General features: G+C 52.0%; 1 protein-coding gene and 1 long non-coding RNA gene across 3 annotated transcripts in view; both read left to right on the top strand.

Moving 5' to 3' along the window:
- The first annotated feature begins 3038 nt into the window (after window positions 1-3038).
- LOC139829443 (uncharacterized) lies at window positions 3039-8155 on the top strand. Its single transcript, XR_011741913.1, has 2 exons — window positions 3039-3171; window positions 6894-8155. It is a non-coding gene; the product is annotated as an uncharacterized lncRNA (long non-coding RNA).
- A 695-nt stretch (window positions 8156-8850) lies between these two features.
- Window positions 8851-25964, top strand: part of TBX4 (T-box transcription factor 4) — a 36026-nt gene continuing 18912 nt past the window's right edge. Inside the window, exons 1-4 of one of the 2 annotated variants that reach the window (XM_065853378.2) lie at window positions 8851-8970; window positions 11626-11784; window positions 12659-12753; window positions 24362-24481. In XM_065853378.2, the coding sequence (XP_065709450.1) occupies window positions 11629-11784; window positions 12659-12753; window positions 24362-24481 (371 nt within the window). In that variant the 5' untranslated portion in view covers window positions 8851-8970; window positions 11626-11628. Of the gene's footprint in view, window positions 8971-10216; window positions 10356-11625; window positions 11785-12658; window positions 12754-24361; window positions 24482-25964 lie in introns of those variants that run through there. The other variant, XM_065853376.2, reaches the window with a different exon arrangement.

The following is a 25964-nucleotide window of genomic DNA, read 5'->3' as shown; positions in this document are numbered from 1 at the left end:
TCTGGTTCACACTTGCTCAGGGGGTTTGGTGGGAGCACAGAGGCCCCCACAACTGCAACCAGCTCTGAGATCCCACTGGACCCCAAGAGCAATTCCCCGGGGGACAATGGGGGCCAGCGGCCGTCCTGGGTGGGGAGGCTGGGTGTGAACATCCTGCTGAGCAAACCTGCCTGGGGTTTAGGAGCCGCCATGGCCAAGCTTGGTCCCAGCTCCATTTTTGCCTCTCTGAACTCATCCCTGTTGGCATCAGGGCCTGATCAACCTCCCGCAGCCCAGCAGAGATGGCTTAGTGCTGGTCCCAACTGGTTCATGACAAGGTCTCATCCAAAGTGGAGATGCTCTGCATCAAGAGCAGGAGACACCCATAGGTACCCACCTCAGACCCCATTACCCTCTGTTTTCAGTCAATGCAGTTGCAACCATTATTCCACTGGAGAAGACGATGGGAAGAGAATTCTTCATCCCTAAATAGCACTTGGCAGCCACTCACACCCTCAAAGTGCTTTCCAGCCCCTGCGCTGCTTCAGTACCACTTGTGCCCCTTTCTTTGGGGCCTCGAAGGAGGCAGTGTCAGAGACAGGGTGGCTGCTGCTGCCACAGGTCCCCCTTCTCCATCACTCCTGAGCTGGCGGTGAGCACATGCGGTTGGGGCGGACGCGGGGAGCTCTGCTGGGAAGGTACAGGCTGAGGTTTAGAAATCATGATGTGTGAATTGAAATGGGAAGCAACGGATCTCAGGAATCACCGCAACTGCTACAAGGTGTTCCTGAAGCTGTCAGCAAGCCATCTGCCCGCTCACCCTAGGTAAACACCGCGCCGCGGCCGCCGTGGCCAGCCCTCCCTGGGAAGCCGTGGAGCAGAGGGGTCCCATGGGGTGATCCCTCTGGGACGGTAGCGTGGTCCCAGGTGGAGATGGGAGGAAAAGGGCTTTGGAGTGCGTGTGCATGGAGGGAGCTGTGCCGCCTCGCTCGTGTAGGGGCTCTGGAGCGAAGCCCTGGCTGCAGCGCTCGCTCCTCGTAACTCATCCCAGGGACACCCGTTGTGGGGAGGCAGCAGGCGACCACGCAAAAGCCGCTGGCCCCGGTGCACAATTTATAGCTATTGGGGAAAAATAGCAGCTGGTTTGGGAGTAGATCAGCGTGCAGGAGGAGCGTGCCCAGGGTCAGGCTGCCACCCGGTTTCTCTCACTCAGAGCTCGTTATTCAAGTGTTGACTGTGCGTGTTGCTCCCCTGCACACGCCACAGCCACCCCGGCTGCGCGGTGGGTGCGGTGGGGATGGCGAGGAGCATGCGTGCAGCAGGGCATGGCTCAGGGCACTGGGTGGAAAGCCTGCCATGCTCCAGTCCCGCTGCACATCACACTCCCAGGACGACTTGGGCAGTGGGGATGTCACTCCCTGCCATAGGGACATCTGGGTCCATGATTCCCTTGGACATCAGGCACCAGTGCTCGGGGACCACGTGGAGCAGCAAAATGGCCACAGGCTGGCCCCATCTGCGGCCCCGACAGGGTGAGGCAGGCAGGCAGCCTTGAAACGGCTGATTAAAAAAATCTGGGTGACCTGGGATGACACTGGTGGCTGGTGAATCAGGATGGCCCAGAAACGCATCCGATGGGTCAGGACTGCAGCATCTTCACCAGCCCCAAGGGTGGGAGTGGGATGAAGGGCCCGTGGCTGAGACAAACCCAGTGCAGGAGGACCTAGGGGGCTGCTTGTGTATCCCTGCAGGTTTGGGATACAGCCCCAGACAGTGTCCCCCACGCCTGCTACTTGTCTGAACCATTAGTCACACTGTGCCTCAGTTTCCCCTCTGCGCAGGGGACAGTGGCGCCCCTGTCCCTGTGTGCCTAGGGTGGTGCGCTGAGCTTTGGTAAATTCTGGTGTTGAGTGAGCTGAAGAAAGGCAAAATTGGGAAAGAATGAGTCTTTTTAGCAAAACCGGGCAGGCGGGTGCCAAGGTCCACCTGTGCCTGGTGCACGTGGGCAGGGAGGAGTGCAGAGGGTTGTGATTTCAGGGCTGAGCCCCCTTACTAAAGACATCAGTGTCTGCGTTAGCCTGGGGCTCCCCGTGGTGCCAGCCAGCACTCTCAGTCCTCCTGTTCACTCACAATTCAAAATAAATATAGGGGGTGAACATGACCTCGAGTGTATAGTTTAAAGCTTTTAAAACTCTCCTCTAATTCTTTTAACTTCCCGCATATCTATCCTCTGCACCAGCCTCCTCATTTCTCTTTCTCTACAGTAAACTTATACCCTTTCTGAAGTGCCCAGAGAAGACGCCATAGATGAAATGTTGCTTTAGCTTAATTTCCTATTCCTAACATATGCTTTAATTAATGTCATTTCCTTTGATTTGCTGCCAGCATGCCAGTGCAGCACTTCCTTCGTTTCCCAACCTTTACCGTAACCTTGTGGGAATGAGTATCAGGTGTTCCCTGTTGATTTAATCTGTTTCAGGGCATTTATCTTGAGCTCTCTGGCTTTCCTGGGCTGCTTTGGTGGCACCAGCATAGAGGTGAAACTGTAGTATCTTCCTTTGCTGGAAGTGCTAACGATGTGTGGTACACAGAGAAGGATGCTTGCATGTAAAGTATTGACCAACATTTCTTATCCGTGTTTGTTTGTTTTATACTTTCTAGGGCTGAAGGTTTAATCCAGAGCAGTGAGGAACATGGCACATGAGAGGAGAGGAAGGATGAGACTCCCAGCTCCTGGTTTCTATGTGTCAGGATCAGAGAGGTGTCCCTGCTGCCAGTCTGGGCATATGCTTGTGGTGATGGAGGGGTGGTTGGGGGCCAGCGCAGAGCCCCCTTCACCCCCTCCTGGAGCTGGCTCCCAGGTAAGTGCAGGGAACAGTGGAGAAGAAGCCCCTGGTCTCTCTCTGTAGCAGCGGTTGTGCTGAAGCTCAGTGGTGCAAACTTTCTCCATCCTGCTGCATTGAGCACCAGGGCTCTGTGGGTGAGACCAGCATCTCTGCTGTGCCCACTGCTCCTGCTTCTCCCCAGATTTCATTCTGTTGGCTTATGGCAGGTGCAGATTGACCAAGAAGTCCCTTTTCCATCTCTCTCTGCTGCATGGTGAGATGTATGTTCCCCCATCATTCAGCACAGCTGTGGACATGCAATGCCCTCCCTCCAGCTGGAGCTGTTTTGGCCTCACTGCACCAACAGGTCAGTGCCCTGGGCTGCTGTGTGAGGGGGGGAAAACCACTAATTTGGGGTCTCTTTTTCCTTTCATTATCCTGATGGACCCAGCTTGGTCTCCTGTCCCAGGCAGAAAAGCACCATTAAGTTCCCCATGACTTTCTCTAACTGGTACAACTGAGAGCTGCTCCTGCGCAGTGGAGCCTAGAGGAATGTTTAGTGATTGTCTATTCTGGCCCCAAATCACTGGCACTTGCATAAAGCAGGCCTGAAATGGCCCCTTTCCCAGACAGCTCCTTAAGCAAGGTTTTCCTGTCTCTTTATTTAATGAATCTCAGCCATCCTTTCTCCCCTTGCTGGAGCCAGGGGCAGATGCAGGGGAGGGAGCACACTCTGCTCCAGCATTTCATCTCTCCCCTCCCTCCAGTTTCTCTCTATCTGTAGCATTTGGGGTTCCACAGCAAGTCATGCCCCATGAGGAGGAAATTCCCACCTTCTGGGCCTCATCCCAGTTGACCGTCTTTTCTATTCCCATTTGCTTTTGTTGAGAACACCCCCCCAGGAATGGGAGTGTGATGCCTTTTTGCAGCTCTTTCACCCTGAAGGCTGAGCCTTGCTTTCAGAGTAACCCTGCTTGTTGGGTGGGGAGGAAAATACCCAAAATGGAGAAGGGCATTTGTCCCAGGCCCTGCCCCACTGCAGCCCGAGGAATGTGTTTCATTGCAGTGTCCTGGGAGTGGGACCAAAGCGTGGGAGGGATGTGACTGAACCGCCACATCCCAGAGGCTGGCTGGTGATATGGGGGGGCTTACTGGTGAGCAGAGTTACTGGGAACTGAACGCAGCCCGAGGGCTTCCCTCTTCATGGGAAATCCTATCCCAGTGTGTTCTGATAGCAGAGGGATGCAGCGGTGAATTTTGATGGGCTTTGCCAACTTGCTTCCTAGGAAGGACCTTTGATTCCTGCTTCCCTCCCTCCCACCACCAGCTCCCTAGCAGCTCTGGAGCCTCTCAGTGATGGGGCTGGCCCCACTGCTGCTCCCCACTCATCTGTGGGGCAGAAATCCGAGGCCATCGCACTGTCCTGCCAAGCAAAACCCCTCCCCGAGGTGGCCCCTTCCCGCCGCAGCCTCCTGCTCCCCAGACCCCCTTCCTCCCCGCTCTCATCTGCCTCTCACCTCACCTTCCTCCATCCCATCTGGCCGCCTCCTCGCCGGCAGCTCCACATCCGGATGCGTGTTTGTGCCTCTCTGCTCCGGCCCATGAGCCCTTATGCTCGGAGGCTGACTGCTTCCACCCTTTAAAATCAAAACCGCCGTCCTGCACCCTGAAAGCCTCATGCCCATTAAATCTGCCCTGGGTGATTTATCAAGAACCTGGGACCAGACTGACCTCCAGGAGCATGATACATGACTATTGTAGGCATCTGTCAAGTGTTTAAATCCCCAGGGTCCCTGTTTGCTCCTGGCAAAGGAGCCCAAGCTCCAAGCCTGGCCTCAACTCACTGCCATGCTGCAGGGTCTGGCCCCAGCCCAAGGGGAAAGGACTGGCCAAGAAGAGCCGTGGGCTCTGGCAGGGAGGGAAAGCTTGTGTGCACCAGCCTGGGAGGTGGTGGCTTTGCCAATGGCTGAGATGATGCTTTTGCCTAAGTAGCATCTGGAATACGAAGGTAATCAGTGGGAGCGTGGGCTGCAGCCTCTGGCCCAAAGTGCAGCAGTGCTCACCAACCAGTATCAGCACACACTCCTGCGTTCTTGTGTTGCCTTGCTCGGGTTGTTGGTCAGTGGGGTCTGTCCTAGAGGTGAGGGTCCATGTTGGGCTGTAAAATTCAAACGTGGCTGTTTGCCCCAACCAGCCATGGCAGAGCAGCAGGTGGTGCCATGTTGGGGGTTCGGACAGGGACTGTACCCAGCTCCAGGGCAGAGACAGAGCTGGCAGCTGTCTGCCTTCATCCCTCCTGCTGGCAACTTCACACCCAAACCACCATTTTTCTCTTTCCCTGGAAAACAGTGATTTTTTTTTTTTTCCCATAGCAATAACCTCATCCTCATCCCCAGCACAAATTGAATAATCACTTTGGGCAGGGCTCGTTCAGAGCCTCTCATCCCCTGTGCAGCAATGGGTGGATGATGCCAAGTCCGCCGTGCAGAACCACAACACGTTGCTCTCAGAGTGCGCTGGTCTGGTTTTGCAATACCTTGAGGCAGTTTCTTGCTCTGATGCAAGGTTCCTGACACAAGCCTCTCCTCTTTTCTTCCTGCCTGGTGAGAAGTGACTTGCAGTGTTGTCGCTTGCTGGATTTAAGTGCATTTCAGTTTTTCCTCATAGCCTATGTGCTCCAGAGCAGCTAACCTAGGAGGTTTGGTGCATCCTGCTCTGCCAAGGTCCCCACAGGCCTCTGAGCCGCCCTGGGGCTGCTCTCCCCTTGCTGTGCACACATGGACGTGCCCTGACCTGCTTTGCTGCACAATCCCTCCTCTCCTGCGTTGTTCTGAAGGTCTTGGCCAAGGTTTTCCAGCGGTACCAGTGACCATGGCACGTCTACTGGGGGCTTGTGTGCCCGGAGGCACCGTCCCGCTGTACTCAGCGACTGCCGCATGCGGAGCAGCGATGGCGGGGCCTGCGGGACCCTGTCCCCACAGCACCATTTTGGCTCAGTGCAGGGAGCAGAACTGCGGCTGTTGTTGCCTTACAGTCAGACTGTGAAAAATCACAATGGCCGGAGCGCTGGGTATTGTTCTGCTCTAATTTTTTAAACCATTATTTCCATTTTGGCATGGCCCCATTTGCCTGCTCTCATGCTCCAGGATGCTGTAGCTTTCGGGCTCTTTTCATTAAAAAACAAACAAAAAAAATTTGCAAAGCAGACAGGCCCATTTTTAAATTTTTTTTTCTCCAATATGTTGAAATTAAATCAGACCTTTGGTTCTGAAACACCATTGGGGACCATTGGGGACTATCTCGGTCTGATGTTTGCCAGGACAGTGATCTCTGGACTATTCGTTCTTATACAGGGTGTTGCTGAGCTTACGGTAAAGTGTCTTCCATCTAAAATGTGCAATGGACTTGAAATGTTGTTTTTCTATATGCTACTTTAAAAAATAGTAAGAGAGTATACTCAAAAATTAAAATCCAGAGCCTTTAGACAAAAATAGAGTAAGTTTTAAAAATTAAAACAATTCCACAATTCTTAGCTTTAATTTGTAAAATACTTCAGCTTTTGAAAAATGTATAGATACATGAATATTCGTTCATAGTTTAATTAGTACTGGTTACATAATGAACTTTGCCGGTTTGCACCCTACATAGCTTTGCTTGAAATTACAAAGGCTAAGTACACTTCGTACACTGGGACAAAACTATAAAATATCCCCTAAATATTTAAAACCAAATCGAAATATGGTTGTTCGTTTTATTTCCCCAGTTTCAGTGGAGCTTGGTGCAAGACTAAGCAACAGATTAGTTTACCACGTTTTAAAACATTCGTTAAAATATTTACTTAGTGGTCTAAAACAAAACCTTAGAAGCCTACAAACGTGTCAAGATCAGGCAAATACGCGAGGATAATTCAGCTGAACGATTTAGAAGCAGAGAATCACTCGCATTTAAAATCGTGCATATTTTCAATACCCCTTTAGTGCCTCTATTTTAGGCAGATGCTTAAGATTAAAGGGCCGCATGTCAGCCTGTATCTTACCCATGCTTCCTGTCATCGTTTCTTTGCGATTTAATTTTGTGTTTTCCTTTCAGCCTAGAAGTGTTTGGTACCAGTCTCTTGGCAAGCGATCCTGAGGAATGGAAGGATAAAGAAATATGACCCAGCTGCTATGCACAATGAGGTTTGTAAGTCCTTGTATGGTATAAATAAGCATATTACACAGTTATTAGAAAATTGGCACTGTCCCTGTTTAGAAGCTCGAGTCTGATGCTGTGTAATTCCTCCCGAGTACATGCATAATTCAGTATTAGCACTCCATTCTTCCAGCCTTATTACTGGCCAAATTCGGCAACTTTCTCTTAGTCCTCATCCATTCAAACCCTCCTCGGCAGTGTAAACCGGTGAGTTTCCGCTCAGGCCAATAAATCTATGCCAACCCATGCGGCCGAGGCTCGGTCCAGACTTCACGGGAGCCGGGGCCGGACCCTGCGGCTTCCCCCGCCGCCTCGCACGGGGACTCGGAGCCGCGGCCGCCGTCGGTACCGTCGGGTGCAGGCTCGGGGTTCGCTTCTCCCCTCGTCTCCGTCGTGACTGACAGGTTTTCTTTGGGGGAAGAGAAGCAGTTTTTCTTGAGGGGGAAGAGGATCGAATGAAAGGGAGCAGCGCTGGCCACCGCGGCTGGAGAAGCGGTGGAGCATCCCCGCAGATCAGAGCCCGCTCGGTGTTTCCCGGCCCGCAGATTGAGTGTAATTATTGGAGAAAAGCGACTGTAAACTTTTATTAATCGCCGGTGTTTAGGGCCAAGGCATGAGCGAGCTCGGTGACAGTGATGAGTGGTTTGGAGCGCCGGTCCCTGAAAGCGGGGCTTATCCTCCCCCTGCCTGCTCCTTTGACTCGGCGATGATGAGCCGTGAATAGGAGCCACCCTGCCGTCGGGGATCCGGCCGTTTATCTGCCGGGTGATGACAGTCGGGCTGGTTTCGAGCCTCGCCGTGAATTGCCGGAGCCTCCGAGAAACGCACGGCGCTGCCGCAGCCCGTGGGCTCCGTCCGGCGGGGACGCTTCGCCCCTCGGCGCCCGCCCCGTCCCCCTGGTCCGGAGCTAGTGAAACCGGCCTCAGCTTCCCTCAGCCCCGGCCGCCCCCACCGGCACCGACCCCACCGTGGGTGGATGCTGCCCGGGCTCACGGCTCGGGGGAGCCGAGCTCGGACCCCCTCAGCCGGGGCCGAACGGAACGGGGCCGCCGCCACCACTGCTCCAGCATCCCCGTCTGCACAGACAGCGAGGCCCAGGGGTTGGCGGGAGGAGGAGAAGGCGTCGGCTTTGTTTTAATTAAATTCTCCCTACCTGGGAATCACCGCCTCTACCTTTTATTTTATTCAGGTGTGTGCGTAGTGGAAATGCGTTTAACGTAAAGAAGTGTAGGTAGAGCCCGTGATTCCCGCTGTCCCAGTCCAAGGCTGCGGGAGATAAGGGTGGAGGGAGGCTCACCCAAACAAAGCTGGGAGAACGGCACCAACCGCAGAATAAAAACAAAATTTCACCTTTCCGTGGAGCTCGGGCCTCGGCAGCCGCCCCGGGGCCCCGCAACCTGCGAGGAGAGCCCGGCCCGCAGGTGGGAACCGGCGGCGGGATACAGCGGTCCAAGCAGGGGGGCGGCTGCGGTGTCCGGCTGCGCGCATCCTCTGCGGCTCTGCGCGGGTTCTGCTCTCCCGCGGCCGTGGGGCTGGGGTACGATCTGTGGCTCAGAGGCAGCTACGTCCCGCGGAAATCACCGCGGCTCCTCTCGGCCTCGCAGGCGCACGTCGGAGCTGCTGCCGGCCTGGTCTCACCTGCCGCCGATCCCGGCCCGCCGGCTCCTGCGGGAATTGCTCGCCGCTCCCTCGCTCGCATCCCCCGGCCCCCCCTTTTTATTTTTTTTTTTCTCGTAGGAGTGGGAAAAAAGTTCATTAAAAGGTTGACCCCAGTTTATTTTTTATTCTGCTCCTGTTCCCAATTTCGGCACCACGTGACGGTGGGAGTGAGTTTGGGTTTAAATTCACTTTCAAGAAAACCCCGATAAAAATCCTGTCCTGTGAAGCCCCGCCGACTCATGGCGGTGTCCCTGTGAGCCCGGGGCTGCAGGAGGCGACCGGCACCTCGGTGCCCGCTCGGGACTGGCCGGCTCGGGTAAGCAACTCCTGCCTGCCGCCCTCCCGGTGGGCGCGGAGCGGGTGCGCAGGGGTGCGCGGGGGGCGCGATGCGGAGCAGAGTGAGGCCGGCCTGTCGTGATACGTGTGCAGCGGTGAGGCTGTCACGATATGCGTAGCTAAAGGTGGTAGCGCGGGAGCCTTGGGAGCGTTTCGGTCGCGAGTGGATGCGAGAGACCGCTCAGCACAGGACGGGCAGCCCCGACAGCAGCGCTGTGGAAGGATGGTAGCGTGTGTGTTTTGGTAATCGCGACAGCAGAGCTGAAGTGGCCCGTTCAGTTGCGACAGCACTCGGGGATTATCCGCCTGGTTTGGGTGTTTGGCTTGGCGCTGGGAGCCTCGAGCAGGCGGTGCCCGTGGCTGGAGAGTTCGGGGGCTCCAGGTTGGGGGTGCGCAGAGCCAGAGCAAAGCTCGGGGGTCTCTGTCGCAATCAAGGGAGGACGGGGAGCCTTGTACCCCACTTCCCGGGCTCTTGGGAAGACACACACCCGATGACGGGCCGCAAATTGGAAGGAGAGGGGCAGTTTGGCTGCCGATGCAGCAAGGCCGGGGAAGCTGCCGAAGGCTGCCGACCTGCGTGAAGCGTGACCCCCACCCGGAGCTGACTTTTCCCCATCACCTCTCCCGGGCAGTCGCGGCTCCTGCCGCAGAGTCCCACAGTCCCGTACCCACCCGGCCCACCGAGCCAAGCTCGCTTCCAGCGTGGCCTGTGCCCACCGCGGCCCTCCTGCCCTCACTGCAGCCCCCGGCCCAACTCCCTGGCAGGCACTGGGGAGCGCCGGGACCATTGGGGCTGGGAGGAGGCGGCGAGGCTGGGGGTATCCACCCCTCTGCGATTCCCCCCGAGCAGCGAGCGGCCCTGCATGCCGCCAGGCCCGGCGCAGCGCCGAGGCAGGCCGGGCAGGCTGGGGAAGGCCGCACCGGGCTCTTCGTGCGGGGTCGGGCGGCCGATGTCCCCGGCTGGTCTCCCCGATGCGGACCGTCGGGTGGGCGCGGGGCCGCGGCCAGGACGAGCGGGTCGGGCCGGGCGGAGCGGGCCAGAGCCGGTCTGTGGGGACGTGATTGACAGCGGCAACGTCAGCAACAGGAGGGGAAGGGAAAAGGGAGGGGGGAGACAAAGAGGGAGGGAGTCGAAAGGCCCCAAACTGGATCTTTATGGAACATTTTCCGTCAAGATCAAGGGAAAGTGAATCCGCGCAGCGGGGGATGCCCCGCACGCCGCTGCCATCAGGGGCCGCGGAGCCTCGCCCGGCCTGAGTGCCCCACGCAGCCGCCGCGCTGCCCCGTGGATGCGCTTCATGCCGCAGCCGCCCCCAGGCGAAGCCCGGAGCCCCTCGCTGAGCCTCCTGTACCCCGGCCGGCCGTGTGAGTTCCTGGGGTGCGGAGGGAAGGAAGGGAGGGAGCGGCAGGTCCACGGGTGTGGGGTTCTTGCAGCCTGCCGAGCCCCCAGCTTTTGCCAGGGCAGCCGCAAGCAGCCTGCCCCGCTGCTGCCCTGGCCTGCCACCCGGCTCTGTCTCCGGGAGCACCAAGGTCCCCGTCCGGCGGGCAGTAGCCGGGCTTTTGGGGGGCCTCCGCCGCCATCTCCCACCTGTGGTTCCCCAGGTCAGTAGGCCCCGCGGTGCGACTTGGCTGCCGGGAGTATTCTCACCTTGCCTGGGCTCGAGCCGCCCCGTTCCGTTCTCCCGAGCAGGACGGGGGAACCGGTGTTGCCCTTGGGGCACCGGGTGAGCCGCTGCGGCCGGGGGCTGCCGGGCGCTCCGTGCCCGGGGGCTACGGCACTTACGGTGCCACTGTGCATGGGACCGTGTGTGTGCCCACTCGCACGGAGCCGGCCCGGCTGTCCGTCTCCTTGGCTGGAGCTCTCCCTAGAGCTCTGCTGTAGCTGGAACTGGCTGTATCAGGCCCGCTCTCTCCCTTGGCGGAGCAGGGCAGGGGACCGGGGGAGAGGAGCGCTCCGTCGGGGGCCGTCAGGCTTTCATCTTGGGAAGTGCTGGTTTCGGTCCCCGGGGCCAGGACTCCGCAGCCTCCTCTGTCCGTCCACCCGTCGAGCAGGGAGCGGGGCGGGCAGCGGCGTCCCTCTGCGCTGTAAAAGTCGGGGTTGATGTGCGGCAGCCCCGGCGGAGCTGTCAGGCCTTATCTTTATTGGCTTTTCCCAGTCTCCGTCCAAGTTTAAGAGGGGCCCTTTTATCTCGGAGCTCAGCACTCTGCCTGTTTACGCTGCCCGGCTCCGCCGCGGCCCCTGGAGTCCCTGCAGCTTCGACGGGACGGGGCAGAGCGACCGGCCGGGCCGTGCTGCCCTCTCCGACGGGTACCGGCCCCTCACGGTAGCAAAAAGCGGGGGGAAGAGAAGGAAGCATCGGGGCTTCGGCCACATCTGAGATGAGCTGTCCGGGCCTCAAGCAGCAGCTCAGTCACGCGTGGGCGGCTCCCCCGCGGGGACAGGCTGTTCCGGCCCTGCTTTCCCCCGGGGCCGGGAGTGTCGCGTCCTAGTCTCGCCGAGTGTTGCCGCCTGAGGAAAGATCGCGGGCCGGGCCGGGAGGGCCTGACCCCGCAGGTGGCTGTGCTGGGGGGCGGGCAGGGGCTGGACGTGCCCCCCGGTGCTGCTAGCTAACGGTGCCACTCTCTCCTCTCCAAGGAAATGCTCCAGGAGAAAAGCCTGTCTGAAACCGAGGAAGGGTTTCCAACAGCCCCCGCGGCCGGCCATGCGGACTCCTCCGCCGGCTCCCCCGTCCTCGGCGTAGCCGGGGGGAGCAACACGCCGCTAAGCAGCCCGCAGCTCCCCGACCCCGAGCAGGTACGCACCGCCCGGCCCCGCGTCCTGCCCGACGGCTTAGCTCCTCACTCTACGCGCCACCCCGACCGGGGGGGAATTGTGAGGAAATCGCATTTTTTTCATTTCACTTTAGTGTTTTTCCCCCGTGCAAAGCAGGCTGCCCTGCGCCCACCATCGGGTGCGGCAGGTCGGGAAGGGCGAGCCCGAGTGCCACAGACCCGCGGTCATCGGGACCCGTCGGGTCGCCGAGCTGCGGCCGTTCCTCCCGAGCAGGATCCGGCCTGGCGGTGGATTTCGTTGTTTTTTTTGCCCCGTAATTATAACGCCGGGTCCGACCACAGCCTCTCGGCCCATGGTGGTTTCTCTGCCTTCGACCTCCGTGCCCACCCGGCGCCTCCGCGTTGCCCTCGGCATCCCGCGGAAAGGAACGGTTCCGCGCAGAAATCGCGGCCCTGGACGCGCATATTGCTCAGCGAGTCCGGGTGTCCCTGCGGATGCTCCCGGCCCCGGCTTTTGTGAGCCACAGGGCGACAGTGAGGTCTGTCCGCGCCATCGGGGCACGGAAACCCCTACGAGAAAGAAAAAAGAAAAAGACAAAAAAAAAAAAAGGGAAAAAAAAATCCCTTTCACGGCAGTTTCCCGCCTGGATGCGAAAGTCTGCAATTAAAACCGGCCTCAGTTTGTTTCTCTTATTTCTGGCAAAGAGCAGTGGCATTTTTGGGACTCCATCCTCTTCCCGCACAGGCAGGACCGGCGCTGGGGTGGCTTTGTCCGGCGCCTCGGCTGCGGTGCTGGGCCTGGATGCGCAGCCACCCTGCCCCGTGGCCCTTCCCAGCTCCTCTACTGGGTTTTCTCAGTCATTCCTTGCTGTTCTCATTATCTTTATTTTTTCCAGACAATAGAAAATATCAAAGTCTATCTCCATGAGAAGGAGCTATGGAAGAAATTTCATGAAGCTGGCACCGAAATGATAATAACCAAAGCAGGCAGGTTAGTGAAAATTCCCCGTGAATATGTATTGCTTGTGATCCATATGAAATATTATATTTGTCAAGACTGGGTTTTGCAGGACAGCTACAATCAGTGACATTAAAAAAGATATATTACTGTGGTTGTAATTTCAGTAAGATCATTTTTTTCTGGTGTAAACTGTGCATGTGTTTGTGGCAATGAGGCTGTGGATGCAAGAAAGAGTTGTGGAGTCATTTGCTATATTTAGTCCCAATTCTCTTTGGTAATTTTTTAATTAACATTAGCATGATTGTGGCTCTCCTTTTTTATTTTTTTTTTTGTTTTGTTTTTCTCCCACAAAGGAAACCCCACTCCTCTCTTCCTTTCAGTGCAGTAAGACTTGTGCTGGAACACTTTGCACCAAAGTTTCAGCAATATGAAGGCTTAGGTTATGCTTTGTATCTCAAAACTGAAAGAGAGACAGGTACGACTTTTATCTTGGTAGGTGTGTGGAAAAAAATTCCGCCTTGTCTTGCAAACAATGATTTTTAGTAAATCTGAACCCCCTCAGTGTGCACAGCCAGGCCTGGGCAGAGAAAGCCCAACAGCTTGCAGGAGCTTTGCTTCCCCGGGAACACGTCCCTGTGCCTCCTCAGGGCTCTGTTCCCACCCGGGCTGCTCAGGTGATGGCACAATTAATATCAGAAAATTAACCGCCAGAATTAGACCTCAGACCATCACCAGCTCGGGAGCCAGGCGGTTCCCAACAAAACCAACCAGCTCCCGTTGTGGGCACTGAAATATCTGCCCTTGGGTTCTGCGGCAGCGGGCTTGCATCGCTGCTGCTGGAGAAGAAAAATTGCCAGACTCAGGTATTAAGATCCGTTTAGTTCTAACACAGCCGTGTGGCTCTGCCATGCCCTGCAATTGCTGATTTTATAAATGCATCGTCCTAGAGAGCCGTGGCGGGGGGACACTCAAATAATGGGGAGAAGGCAGGACAAAAAAAATCCACAATCAGTATCTCTGCAGTCCTTTTTCCCTGTGGCCCCTGATCGTTGGTGCGGGGCAGCCTGGGGGGCTCGGGTGTGCGTTTGTGGATCTTTTTTCCACTCTTTGCTGCTCACACTGCGAGACCCAGATCACAACCCTCGGCTTTGGATTTGGGGACTGATGAGAGGTTTCCCTCTCCTTTCCCTGTCCCCAGCAGCTGGCCAGTGTAGGAAAGCTTTAATAACTAAGATATCCCTGTTAGTCCCCCTGGAGAGGGGGTGTATGTCCCAGGGATCTTCAATTTGTTTGCTATTTAGCCTATTTATGAAACTCTGTCCTTATCACACTACATTTTGGTGTATAAAATCTTAGGGCTCGTTCTGCAGCATCTACTGATGTGAAGAGCCGCATTCATTTTGATAGGTCTGCTACCTAAGTCAGCTAAGACTAGGGGATCAAGACCTCAAATATTTCACCCTTAATTTATAGTATCTGAGTGTGTCTGTGCGGGTCGTGTAATATCTTTACCAAATTCTAGACCCTAAGCATCCCAAATGTGCATGTTATCTCTTTGTAAGTCTTAACGTGGATTGTTTAAACAAATCCATATGTATAGGGCTCAGTCCCACATTCTTTGTCCGGTGGAGCTGGCAGTGCACACGTAGTCACCTTTCAGGAGCATGTGGATGGGACTGAGGGGGATTGACTCCAGGATGTACTAAACTTTGGTTTTTAAGTTATCAAGCTAAGTTCTCCGTTTGTAAAAATGAATACAGCACCATCGAGCTAACAGCATTTTATTTATATATATGTGTATATATATTTTTTTAATGGCTGAAATGCTGATGAAGCACAATAGTTACTTCGTTTCTTTTCTCCGTGTCCAGCTGCAAATGGTTTCGAGATAAAGGGCAGTATTTTTATCCGTGTTAGCACTGAATCCAAAGACTCCCCAGCCCTGGAGCCCGTTCGGCGGGACCGCAGCCGGGACCCGCTGTCCTGGGCCGGGCTCTCCAGCAGCCCCAAAAGCAAAAGTGCACTAAATAATTAGCATGAGAACGGCAGGAAAAAAAAAGAAATCGAACGATTTAAATCCTGCGATCGCTTAAATCTCTTCGTTCACACCGAGTGCCAGGCTGAGCCACTCGCGTCCGTGCTGAGACCAGGGCAGCCCGAAAGCGGGACTGTGCCCTTCATTGTAATGCAAATGACGAAATTAGGATTATTACTTCGTGCAGGTTTTATTTTACCCAAGCTATTTAAATAAAGAGTAGCAATAATAAACCTCCTCTTCACCCAATTAAAAACTGATGGTTAATGGAGATCTGTATGCACTTGCATTCAGCATTGGGGGGGGGGAAGGGAAAACGGCTAATTGCGGGCACTAATTAGGACTCTAATCCCCCTCCCAGCAGGCACAGAGATGCCCCTGAATGCAGTTAGTTGAAATCACTTAAATGTTGGTCTGTCTGACCTCAAGGGGCACAAACGAAAAGAAATTGAAGCCCGATTTTTAAATTTCAAACAACAACAACAACAAGTTACTTTAATGACAAGTTCACTCAATGGAGAGGAAATGTAAAGCTCAGCGGAAGCGTTAATTCCATGGCAATGGTGTAAAATAGCCTTTTTGTATAAACAAGGCAAATATTGATAACTTAGTTGGGGGGAAGAGGGGGAGTCATTTGTTTCATTCTTTGTAGAACTCCACAGAACGAGCCAACTATAAATTATCGAGAATTTAGGGTTGAGAATTACTTTGGGGGATTATTACTCCCTCTTAGGACTGATCTGTAGGAGACATTAGGAGAACACAGCAAACTCAGCATTGAAATAGAAATCGTGTTGTTGCCAAGAAAGCTTGATTTATAAAGTGGAAACATCTTTAAAATGCACTCGCTATCTTTTTAATGTTCGACTGTTTCGTTGTGGGAGGGAAAAAAAAGATATTATTTTATATTAAAAGGATCATCAAAAGATAAAAAGTTTATGTTAGTAAAGTTCCCTGAACTTTGCATAAAACCACTCGCCTCCTTCAGACATAAAATCCTGCCCATCGCAGCGCCCATAGGATGGCACGCTGGGCCCCATAAATCAGAACTTTTGCTTGTTTCTCCCGTGTGAGGTTTGTTCTAATTACTGGTTTCTACCTCAGAGGAGTTCTTGTTGCTGGGTTTTAAAGGCTGAGTTCTGTATAGTGTAAAATTCGCTCCGTCTTTGCGGGTACCCGGGGCTGCCTAAACCGGACGGGGGGCGAGAAGGAAACCGGTCACCCGTGATTTCTATGAGCGCTAAGCACCGCCAAGGGCATTTTGCAGAGCGGCTTTTCCGGAGGGCAGCGTTTGCAGAGAAAACCCCGCTGCTCGGGAGGCTCCGGTCCGGATCGCTCCCCGGGCAGCCGCATCCCGCTGAGCCCCGGCCGCTCCCGGTTCCCGTTCCCGGTTCCCGGTCCCAGCGCAGCCGAGTCGCCTTCCCGGGCAGGGTGAACGAGCCCAGCGCCCACACCGAGCCGTGCACGCCTGTGTTTATCAAGAAGGCTATAATCGTTCACAAATTCTCCCATTTACTTAAAGAAACACAAACAACAAAAGACATTTTCCAGGCGGTGAGGTGCTATTGAATCGAATTAATAAAAGCAATTTGGATGGTAATAAAGGGGACAGGGTGTACTGGAGATGCAGGTGTACGTCTGCATTCCTCCCGTGGCTCTGGATGTGCTGGTCGGGCTTTGCGCAGCCTGTCCTAGCAAGGCTCAAACCTTTCCCGCGGGGTTCAGGGGTTCCGTGCTCATGAAGTCGTGTGAGGGGTGGGTAAAGCAGAAAGCAAACGAGAGAATTCATTATAAATCTTGCTCCCCAACGTCATACTTTTGCTCTTATGTGCTATTATTTAACCAAAAAAATGATACGTGTGTATATGTATTTTTTTTACCTTGCGGCAAACCATACTTTTTCGCTCATCATTCTTCGTGAAATCTCATCTTCCAAACCTTATTTCTGCAGGAAGTTAATCTTTGCATACACAGTCTTCCTAGCTTAGGATTTCGTTCTTTCTGTTGGTTTTTATTTAGCTCTAGCTGTTCCCTGGTTTTTCCAAGGTGCCAGTCTCTGCAGCATTGCAGTTTCTCTGCAGATACTGCCAGAAACAAACCATTTGATGCAGCTCATGGCTAATCAGTTAAAAACACCAGGTCACAGGATGTTTGGTCACATTTTCGTGAACAGTTACTGAAGAGCAAATACTATGTGATTCTTCTGTGGTAGAACAACCACCCCAGTGATGCGAACGGGAGGCTTGGGATACTGAAACTGAGTTTTGGCTGGAATGCAGGATGTGCACAGGTACAAAGACAGCTTCAGTCTTTATGGTAGCAGGTTTTAAGAAGTATAGGTAGGAAAATACTGTGCAGGAAAAAAACCTCACAACAATAAAGCAGCTTGCATATGTGGAAAAGATGCAAACCTCCTTTAGATGTTCAAGTTTCATTTTAAAAGTGGCTTATTTCAGTTTTAAAAAAAAATCTGTTCCTAATCAACTTTAGTAAACCAAAATAAAACTAGTTTTTAGGACATCAAGGTCTGAAGAAGTATAAACGCTTTGGCTAAGCTGCTGCAGCTTTCCTCTGTGAATAATCTTTTAAAAGTTAAATTTTCCATGGCTCTGCGGGGCATATGGATGCCCAGTTCTCATTACAATTAAAGGGAAATATTTGTCCAGAATCTTTTGAGGCAGCTACAAGAATCTCTGCTAAAGGGTTTTGATCCAAAAGCAAACCTTAATATCTGAGATCAGCAATGGAATGTGAGCCATCAGTTTAAAACTTGGAAAGTAAAGTAGATATTTAAGGAATGTTTGATCTGCTTAGTCCTAAAATCAGGGTCCTGGAATTACCCTGTTGGGGCAAACTCCTACTTTGGGAGCAAGGAGCAGGAGCAGACTCCAATGGCTCTTGGCCGTGCTGCTAAGGATGTCGACAGCTTTGGCAAGGAAGAAGGAGCTTGTGCTCACCGAGTAGGGCAGGGATGGGATTTGAGTTTTTAATACGCTTCTCTCTTCAAACAGCAATCCTTGCTTTTGGTTTTTAAAGACACGGGATGCTCGTGGTTAAGGATGTTCCCAAACTTTGACCGCTCATCCTTAAGCTGCAGCTGGCCAGGGTTGCAGGGAAGGGTTTGATCAAGCCCAGACCAGCTGGGAAAGATCTCCCACCATTGCTTGGGCTCTAAGTTGAAGGCTCCCGGGCACAGGGGCTGTGGATCATCTCCTGCTCTGCACTGATGAGCTGGTGCATGGCCTGGCACCTGTGGCAGTGCTGCTGGTGTCCCCAGAGGCTGATGGCACTCGCCTCTCCTGTCCTCCAGCTTGTTGGGGCCTTTGCGCTCAGCTTCACTGATGGCAAAATGAAAGCACGGCGGCAAGAAGCCTGCCTGTGTTTCAAGTTACCATGGGGCAAAGAGAGGAAGTGTTTCTAGACCATGAAAGCAGCCATCCAGCTCACCAAGTTCTCAAGTATGTGAGAAGCAATGTTTTATTTAAAAACGAGATGCGCTAGCCAGAAGAAAAAAAGACAACCTCACCATTCCAAAATATAAAAATCCCTTAACTGTCTGACCTTCTCATCGCTAGGTCATGGTCTTGCCACCAGATAAATCTCTCCTATCTGTCCATAGACTGAGAGTTCAATGTTGCTTGTGTTAGTGACAGTGAATTTGGGGCTGAAAAATGAACTACTGATGAGAACTCCTGTTGAACCTGTATTGTTTGTTATTCTGAGGCAAGGATCTGGCATGGGCTAATCCAGCACTTCAAAGTTAACTGCTCTTACTTTGTATACAGAGCGTCATAGTGGAGTGGCGTGGGTGATAAGAGAAATAAGGGACCGAGGGTTAGGATACACTGGGAAAATGGGACCCTGTTGAAAAACTCTTTGATCTCTTTAAAGTATTTTCTGAAAGCAGAATCTATCAAAAAGGAAATGCCATTTAAAAGGCTAAAAGAAACAGCTGACATCTCCAAATTTGTTTTAATCTGCCCCAGATAATATTATTTTTAAAGATGCGTTAAGTCAGTGGAAGAAATACTTGTCAAAAGAAGGGAAATTAGAAAAAAGAACAAGGGTCATCAGAATGGAAACGTGGTTCCTGAAGCCTCTGCACACCATTCCTTTCCCTGCTAACAATGGAGATGAGGCGAAGGATCCTTAAGCAGCCATGACCAATTCTCAAGAAGAATTTGGGACCACATCAGTCATTATCAGGGATGTAGGCATGTTGTCTGCCTCGGTGCTTTGAAACCATCACTGGAGGCATCTCTGCATGCCCAACAGCTTCTGAGGAGGTGCTCTTTCAGCCATTATATGGCTTGTTAGCCAAGATGTTGAGTGATTTCTTGCTTTTTTTCTGATCCATTCACAACCTGATATGCTCTAAGCATCTCCTTTTCTGATAGCGCCACACAGGAGCTTCTGAAAATCCAGTTGTCTCTTGATTTGACCACCCCAAAACCAAGGATTGTGAAATCACTGTCTGTTGTTGGAAATCTTTTGTCTTATCAAAACTCCTTTTGAAATTAGGACTTCAGCTGCTGAGGTGCTGAAGGGCTGTGGGACATTTTGACTCCTTGAAAGGACAGGAGTGGTCAGTGGTATCTGAACCACCTTCCACACCACAGGGACATGCGGTGAGCATCAGTCCATGCATTCCTGCAGGTTCAGAGAGCACTGACAGCCTTTGATGAGGACATGGCTTGGGTTGCCCCAATGGGATATGTGTGTCTTGCTTCCATGCAGTTTTCTCTGTGGAAATACCAGGTGGGTTCCCTGTGATTTCCCTGCGTGCCGACCAGAGCAACCCCTTCCCAGCTAACGCATCAGGAGGAACATGAGAAAGGAACTGTGCATCTGAGCAAGGAAGGTCAGATCAAATCCTTGTGATCAGGAGGGTGTTGAGGACCGAGAGGTTTGCAGAGGCCACCTCATCAGCCAGTGGTACCACGGCATGAGCCAGCTTCCCCACGACACACAGGTTCCAGCTGCAGCGTGACATGGGGCGTTGGTGCTCAGATGAGTGCTTTGATCAGCTCTGATGTTCTTGGCTTTTCTGGCTGCACTGAATTGCTGTCCCCTGCCCCAAAAATAACACTTTATTGGCTCTGGGAACCTTGCAGTCGCCCGTCTCTCCAGGACCAACCAGGGCTGCTCACACGGGGATAAAAACACAAGTAAGATGCCCAGAAGTGGCCAAGCCTGGAGAGCCCAAAAGGCTGGGAACTGCTGCCCCAAATGAAAGCAAAGCTTTCCTCTTATCACTCGCTTCCAAATCCAACCAACCAATTACACATTAATTAAACTTTGTTTGAACATAATAGAAACTTTGGCTCCATGTCAGTAACTGCTCCATGGTTAAGGGGATTCGATGGTAATAGAATAAATAAATAAACAAGAGATGCTTATTCTAACAGTTCATTTTAAAACAATTTGTGAATATCATGTAGAGATAAAATGTGCCTAGCATAAACTTAGCTAAGCAATGACTGCTTCATTATCAGAACAAATAATTCACTCGCACATCATCTTTGAAGCTTGGGAGGGCTACAGAATTGTGCTGCTTGTTTATTTTCCTGACTTTTACTGTTTTTGCTACATTTCATCTGCACAGCGCTGTGGGGAAGGGTTTAGCTGGGGCTGTGGCAATGCTGTGCCCCGGCCCGGTGACGCCAGCCCTGCTCCTGCCACCCTGGTCCCCAGTGCCGGGCTCAGCCCCTCTGCCCTCCCCAGGGATCACCCTGCGCTTCAGCCCCCCGGTGCCAGGCTGTGCTATTTTAATGCCGTATCAGATGTCTCGCTTGCATAGGAGTGAGGCACAAGGTCCTTTCTCTTGCGATCGCTTTTTGAGGGCAGCTTTCTCAGGTGAATGTAAAACCTTGTATAAATTTTCCCTTCTGAAGGGCAGTGGGAGGTGCTGCCATTCCACAGCAGCATCGTGGCCGTGCTGTGTGGGCAGAGAACTGGAAACGTGCATGCCAGAGCCACTAAACCCAGCTTTGAGGAGCATAGGAGACCAGCAGGATGGTGCTGAGGAGTCTGGATGGTCCCTTGGTCACTGGCTTGAGTTGGAGGGAGCAGTGGGGTTTGAACGTGGCCAAAATTGGGGTCTCCTGACTTGCTGGTTTGCAGAATGGGCTGTCGGGGCTGATGTTTGACTGCTTGTGCTGTGTCCCCTGCGCATCAGAGGGGAGATGTGGGGCTGCCCCATGTTGTTGCAGCTGTTGCACTGAGAGTGGCTTGAAAAAAAATGAGTATAAAGGGGAAGAAATTGGTCTGGTCCTGGACTCCCCCACCCCAGGCTGTGGCTTTTGCATGTTCAGGGTGTTTGCTGCTGTGTCTGACTGAGCTTTGGGTCTGAACAAAAGATGATGAGGCTGGGAATTGCTGCTTTTAATCTCCCAATTACTGGTGGCTTAAACTTTGCCTAATAGTTGGTTTATCCTGTGCTGCGCATGTACCCAGTGCTTAACCTGGCTGAGCCTTCCCGGTTGCGCAGCCACAGCAGCTGCCCTGGGCACAGGAGCTGTCACTGAGAATCCAATGCTGCCTGCTTGGACGTGCTCTCCGGGAAGCCCCAAATTCCCAGTCTTTATAACCAGTTTCCCGCAGCAAAGCTCCCACTCGTTTTGGAGCTGTGCGCGGTGGTGGGAAGGAGGGTGGGTAAAACGCAGGTCTGCCCAGATCTTGCTTCAGACCTCCCACCAGAGCCAGGCTGAGCTTTCCCAGAGCTTGACAAGACGTTGGCAAATTTTTAATTGCAGTGCTGGGTTATTTTTCTGCCGCTGCTGGTCCCCGAGCAATAGATGATGAAGCAAACTATTGTCAGGGAAAGCTGGCCGAAGCGAAGCATCCTCTGCGGAGCCGCCCATCCGCCCCAGCGCTCCCGCCTGCAGAGATTTGGCAGAGTTATGCAAAGCTACTACTGAGCGGAGCGCCCGTGGCTGTGAGGAGGTTCATTGACCTGTAGTAAATTTGGGGAAGCAGGCAGGTTTTTGGCCCCTTCCCAGGGCTGCCGGGGAGCTGTATAGACCCACTGTAGGCACGGCCCCGCTCCCGGGCAGTGCTGGTGCAGCCCTGCGCCTCCACCCTGGTTTTCTGCTCCCCTCTTTCAAACGGGACATTTAATAAGGGCCAGGACATGATATTAGGTGCTTTCTTTTGCCTTTTTTTTTTTTTTTGGTTTTAATTGAAAGTCTATGACTGCATTTTCTTGGAGCCGGCTTTTCCATTTGTCATCCCTTCCCACCAGAAACGCGCAACCCGTGTTTGTATCGTATTGCAACGAGATATTTACTAAACGAGCATCTGCCAAGGAGTTTGGAAATATGTTTTCATTAAGAAAATTAAACTGACAAGTCCCTGGACAGCACATTAGTTGCATATTCTCTTTTTTTTTTTAAGACCAAAATGTGGCAGCTAATAATAATGATGAAATGTCTCTGCGCAGCCAAATTACTAAAATCTACCCCATGTATTTCTGGAAAAGAATGCGGAGAGTTGGCAAACTTGGTTGTAGCTGGGTCTACCGACCGCGGAGCACAACGCTACCACTGCGAGATACCGAGCGGGTTGCAAGTTAAGCAACACCTTCAATCAGATGCGAGCCCCCATTTGTTATCCTTAAAGAATTTCGACTGTATATGTTATGGTAGTACTTTGGCTCTTTGTATTTATTTTAGAGGGCTATACTAAAGAACATTATAAACTCAGGCATGTCCATGCTATATGAACTCCATATGCTGAAGCTTAATTTTAAACGCCATTAAAAAAGCACTTAACATTTACAATATATCAGTCGGGCTACTTTAGCAGCTTGGATGTGCTACAGTAAATGAAATGATTGAGGAAAAAATGAAATTCAGAAGCTAGATGTTATAAAAGTCCCTGATGCGGAACGTTTGCTTGGTACGGCACAGTAACTGTCAAACAGTATCCATCTCATTTCTGGTTTTTAATCAATTCCTCCTCTTTTTTTGTTTCATTTTTGAATGTAATTTTAAGGCCTAATTTAAAAAAGAAAAAAAAGTCTTGGCGTTCAGATCAGATTCCTTATGCAATTTTTTTCAATGTGTGAATTGGGCTGTGTATTCGCAAATTGAAATGTCCTACTGTATTTATCCAGGTGCTTACCTGTAGGAGGACAAGGTTAAGAGGCGTGCAGAGTTTATGAATGAAAATCAAATACGGACATTGGTAAACCACCCCTTTTTAGTCCCGGCTAATTACATGGTAAACATCTGGAATTTATGCAGGGCGGTTAAAAGAGTCAATTGAAATGATTTCGAACAGGGCCCATTTTGTTGCCTTCTCCCCACGCAGCGACAAAATGGTGCTGCAGATCTGGGCTAACGCAGCCGGACGCGGCGGCAACGCGTGGGGAGAGGAGGGATACAGCGGGGGAGCGAGGTGGCCTCGATGTCCGATAGAGAAACGACATTAGAATTTGGGCCTCTATTAATTAGTGTAATTAGAATGGGTCCAGGATGTAGCAATTCTCATCCTCCGTCCCCTTATGCTGGTGGAAAGGAAAATTTTCTGCTCTGGCTGGTTGCTGGAAGGCTGTGGTGAGCTGATTTGCTCAACTGACTTATTATTTTTACTGCATTGAGGAGGAGGTTGGGAAGATGGAGCCAAGAAAATAGTTGCTCAGAGGATGTGAAGTGCCTGATCCTGCAAATCCCGGCTCCAAGGCTCGGGAAGCCATGGCAGTGCCATACCCACCAGGGCCACCTCCCTTGGACTGTGAGACCAGACGGTGATGGTATATACTAGCTCCATGGCCATAGCTTTACTAACATTATTCTTTGATATTTCAAAGATTCTTTAGTTATGTAGAGACATAAAAGTATTCTTTCATGATGAATGGGTTTATGTGACATTCCCTGTTTGGTGTTGGGTGCTAAGTCGATGGTGAATCAGGGCGATGGGCATATTTTCGGTGCAGAGCTCTGCGGTGCTCCTGGCTCAAACAAGTTTAACTTCAAGGGTGTGCTGTGAATTTGGGAAGATCAGGAAGGCCAGAGGAGCAGTGGCTGTCCACACCATGGCAGGATTTAACTCTTAGTCTGCCCCGCGGGCTTTACTAACCCTGAGTTTTCAGTCTGTTGAAGGGAATGCAGGTTGATGACGCGGTGGAACGCGGTGTTGCGGACATTTGGAATGTGTGAAAGGGGGAATTGCGTGTACTTAGTTTCTTCTGGAGTGTAGTAAGATGTCATGACTTTTCATGCACACTCATGGCAACAAGAAACCTGCATTTTTGAGGCTGCCATAAGCCTCCTGGAGCAGTGAGGGCTCCCTGTCCGAGCCTCTCGTAAGGAGGGATGTGTTGACCCCCCCAATATCCCTCTCTACACCCAGCTTTTCCTGGTATTGTCCCATACCCCCACCCTCTATGTCCTTGGCCATATTTGTGCTCAATTTTCACACTAGCCTTGTGCAGCCCATGCTCTGGAAAGGGTGCATTTAATTCAGGTGACGTATATATTTGTCCTAGCGTGAATTCAGCACATGGTGGATCTGCCTTTTGGGGCGCTGCTCCAAGTTTCCATCAGTTCCAGCACTTCTCCAGGTCTCTCACTAACATGTTAACCCTTTGCTTTTCCTAAGGAGGATGTTTCCTAGTTACAAGGTTAAAGTGACCGGAATGAACCCCAAGACCAAGTACATCTTGTTGATTGATATCGTCCCAGCTGATGACCACCGGTATAAATTCTGTGACAATAAATGGTAAGAGAACATTTCTATTTGCCTTTTTATTAATTTTTCTGTAAGAGAATTGCAATCAGATCGACTGTTTGCTGTGCAAACTCAGAAACCAACATACATATCTTCCCATGGAAGGGATGCCAACATCCCAGAGCTCTCTTTCATGGAGCAGAGATGGGTACAAGAGCCAACGGCTGGAAGTTAAAACCAGACAAATAGAAAATAAAATATTCTTAAAAAGCTGGGTGATTAAGTGCTGGATCCAACTGCTAACAGAGGTGCTGGACTGTTCATTTCCAAAGTGCACAAGGCTGAATGTCCTCTCAGAGGAGATGCCTAGTTTGTCTGGCCATGTGCGGATGTAGGAGGGTAAAGCCACAGTCTGTGTTATGCTAGAGGCTGGACCAGATGATCTAATAATCCATTTTGGCTGTAAAAATTAGGTTTCTATGTGAGTCAAGAAAAGCTTTACATTCTTTTCTTCTATAGTAATATTTTGCTTTTAGGAGATGAGCTCTAAAGCAAAACGTGGGGTGGTTTGCTCAAAGCCCTGGCTCTGCCACGCTGGTCCTGCAGATGAAGGGAGCAGTGATGCCCCCATCACAGTCCAGTGCCAGATGCAACTCAGAGGGTTTTTTCTTGCATTCTTCCTCCAGAGTTCTCTTCTCTTATTCCTCCCTGTGCCTTTGATAGTGAAGTTAGTTACCCGAGAGACAGCTATGATTTTTGCTTTCTGACAAAGGAAGCATCTTGTTTTCTCTTCTGGTTTTTACTCCAAATATGCCCAGCAGCCTCTCTCACCACAACCATTCCCTGTGCTTTTCCCAAACCCTTCCACCAACTGCTGCCTGGCAAAAAGACAAGCAATGGAAAACTTCACAGTCATCTTAACGGGAATGAGCCTGGTGACATCCTATAAAACTGTAATAATTTACTTGCACATTAGGGCTGCTCTAGTTTTAAAAAATCCCTTTTCTACTCGCTTTTGTCCTGCGGTGCCGCTGGGTGAGAGCGGACTGAGGGCTCCACAGCACGGCGGCCACTTTGTGTTTTAACCATTAAGCCCGAGATGATGAATAGTTGTTAAGTCTGTTTAATTTAGCTTTTGCCAGCCCTAGAGCTGTTTCCTCTTTTCATTTTATTGCTGCTGGAAAGTCTCTGTTGTTTTTGATAATATTGCTTTTATTTTCTTTTTCTAAGAGGGGAACAATGCTCAGTAATGGGGGAGTTGCAATTAAGTGGGTCCATGAGGGCTGGTGTTGGAGGGGCACCCTCGGTGGGGGGCAGCAGCCCCTTGCCCCTGAGCTGCTGCCGGCCGGGGCTGCCAGAGCCCCACATGGCTGCAGAGGGGACACCCACACCTGTGTTCGCTCCTGCGCCAGGCACCTTCTCCTGGGAAACTGTGTGAGCCTGTTTCCCCTTACAGAATGGCTTTTGAAGCCTTCATGCAAAAACCCAGAGGAGATTTCCACCTTGAGCGATGCCAACGCAGTTGTGTGTAGAG

The sequence above is a fragment of the Patagioenas fasciata genome, chromosome 19 (assembly GCF_037038585.1).
Source record: "Patagioenas fasciata isolate bPatFas1 chromosome 19, bPatFas1.hap1, whole genome shotgun sequence".
Classification (NCBI taxonomy): domain Eukaryota; kingdom Metazoa; phylum Chordata; class Aves; order Columbiformes; family Columbidae; genus Patagioenas; species Patagioenas fasciata.
The sequence above is the reverse complement of the archived record's forward strand: the minus strand, read 5'-3'. Positions and strand labels throughout refer to the sequence as shown.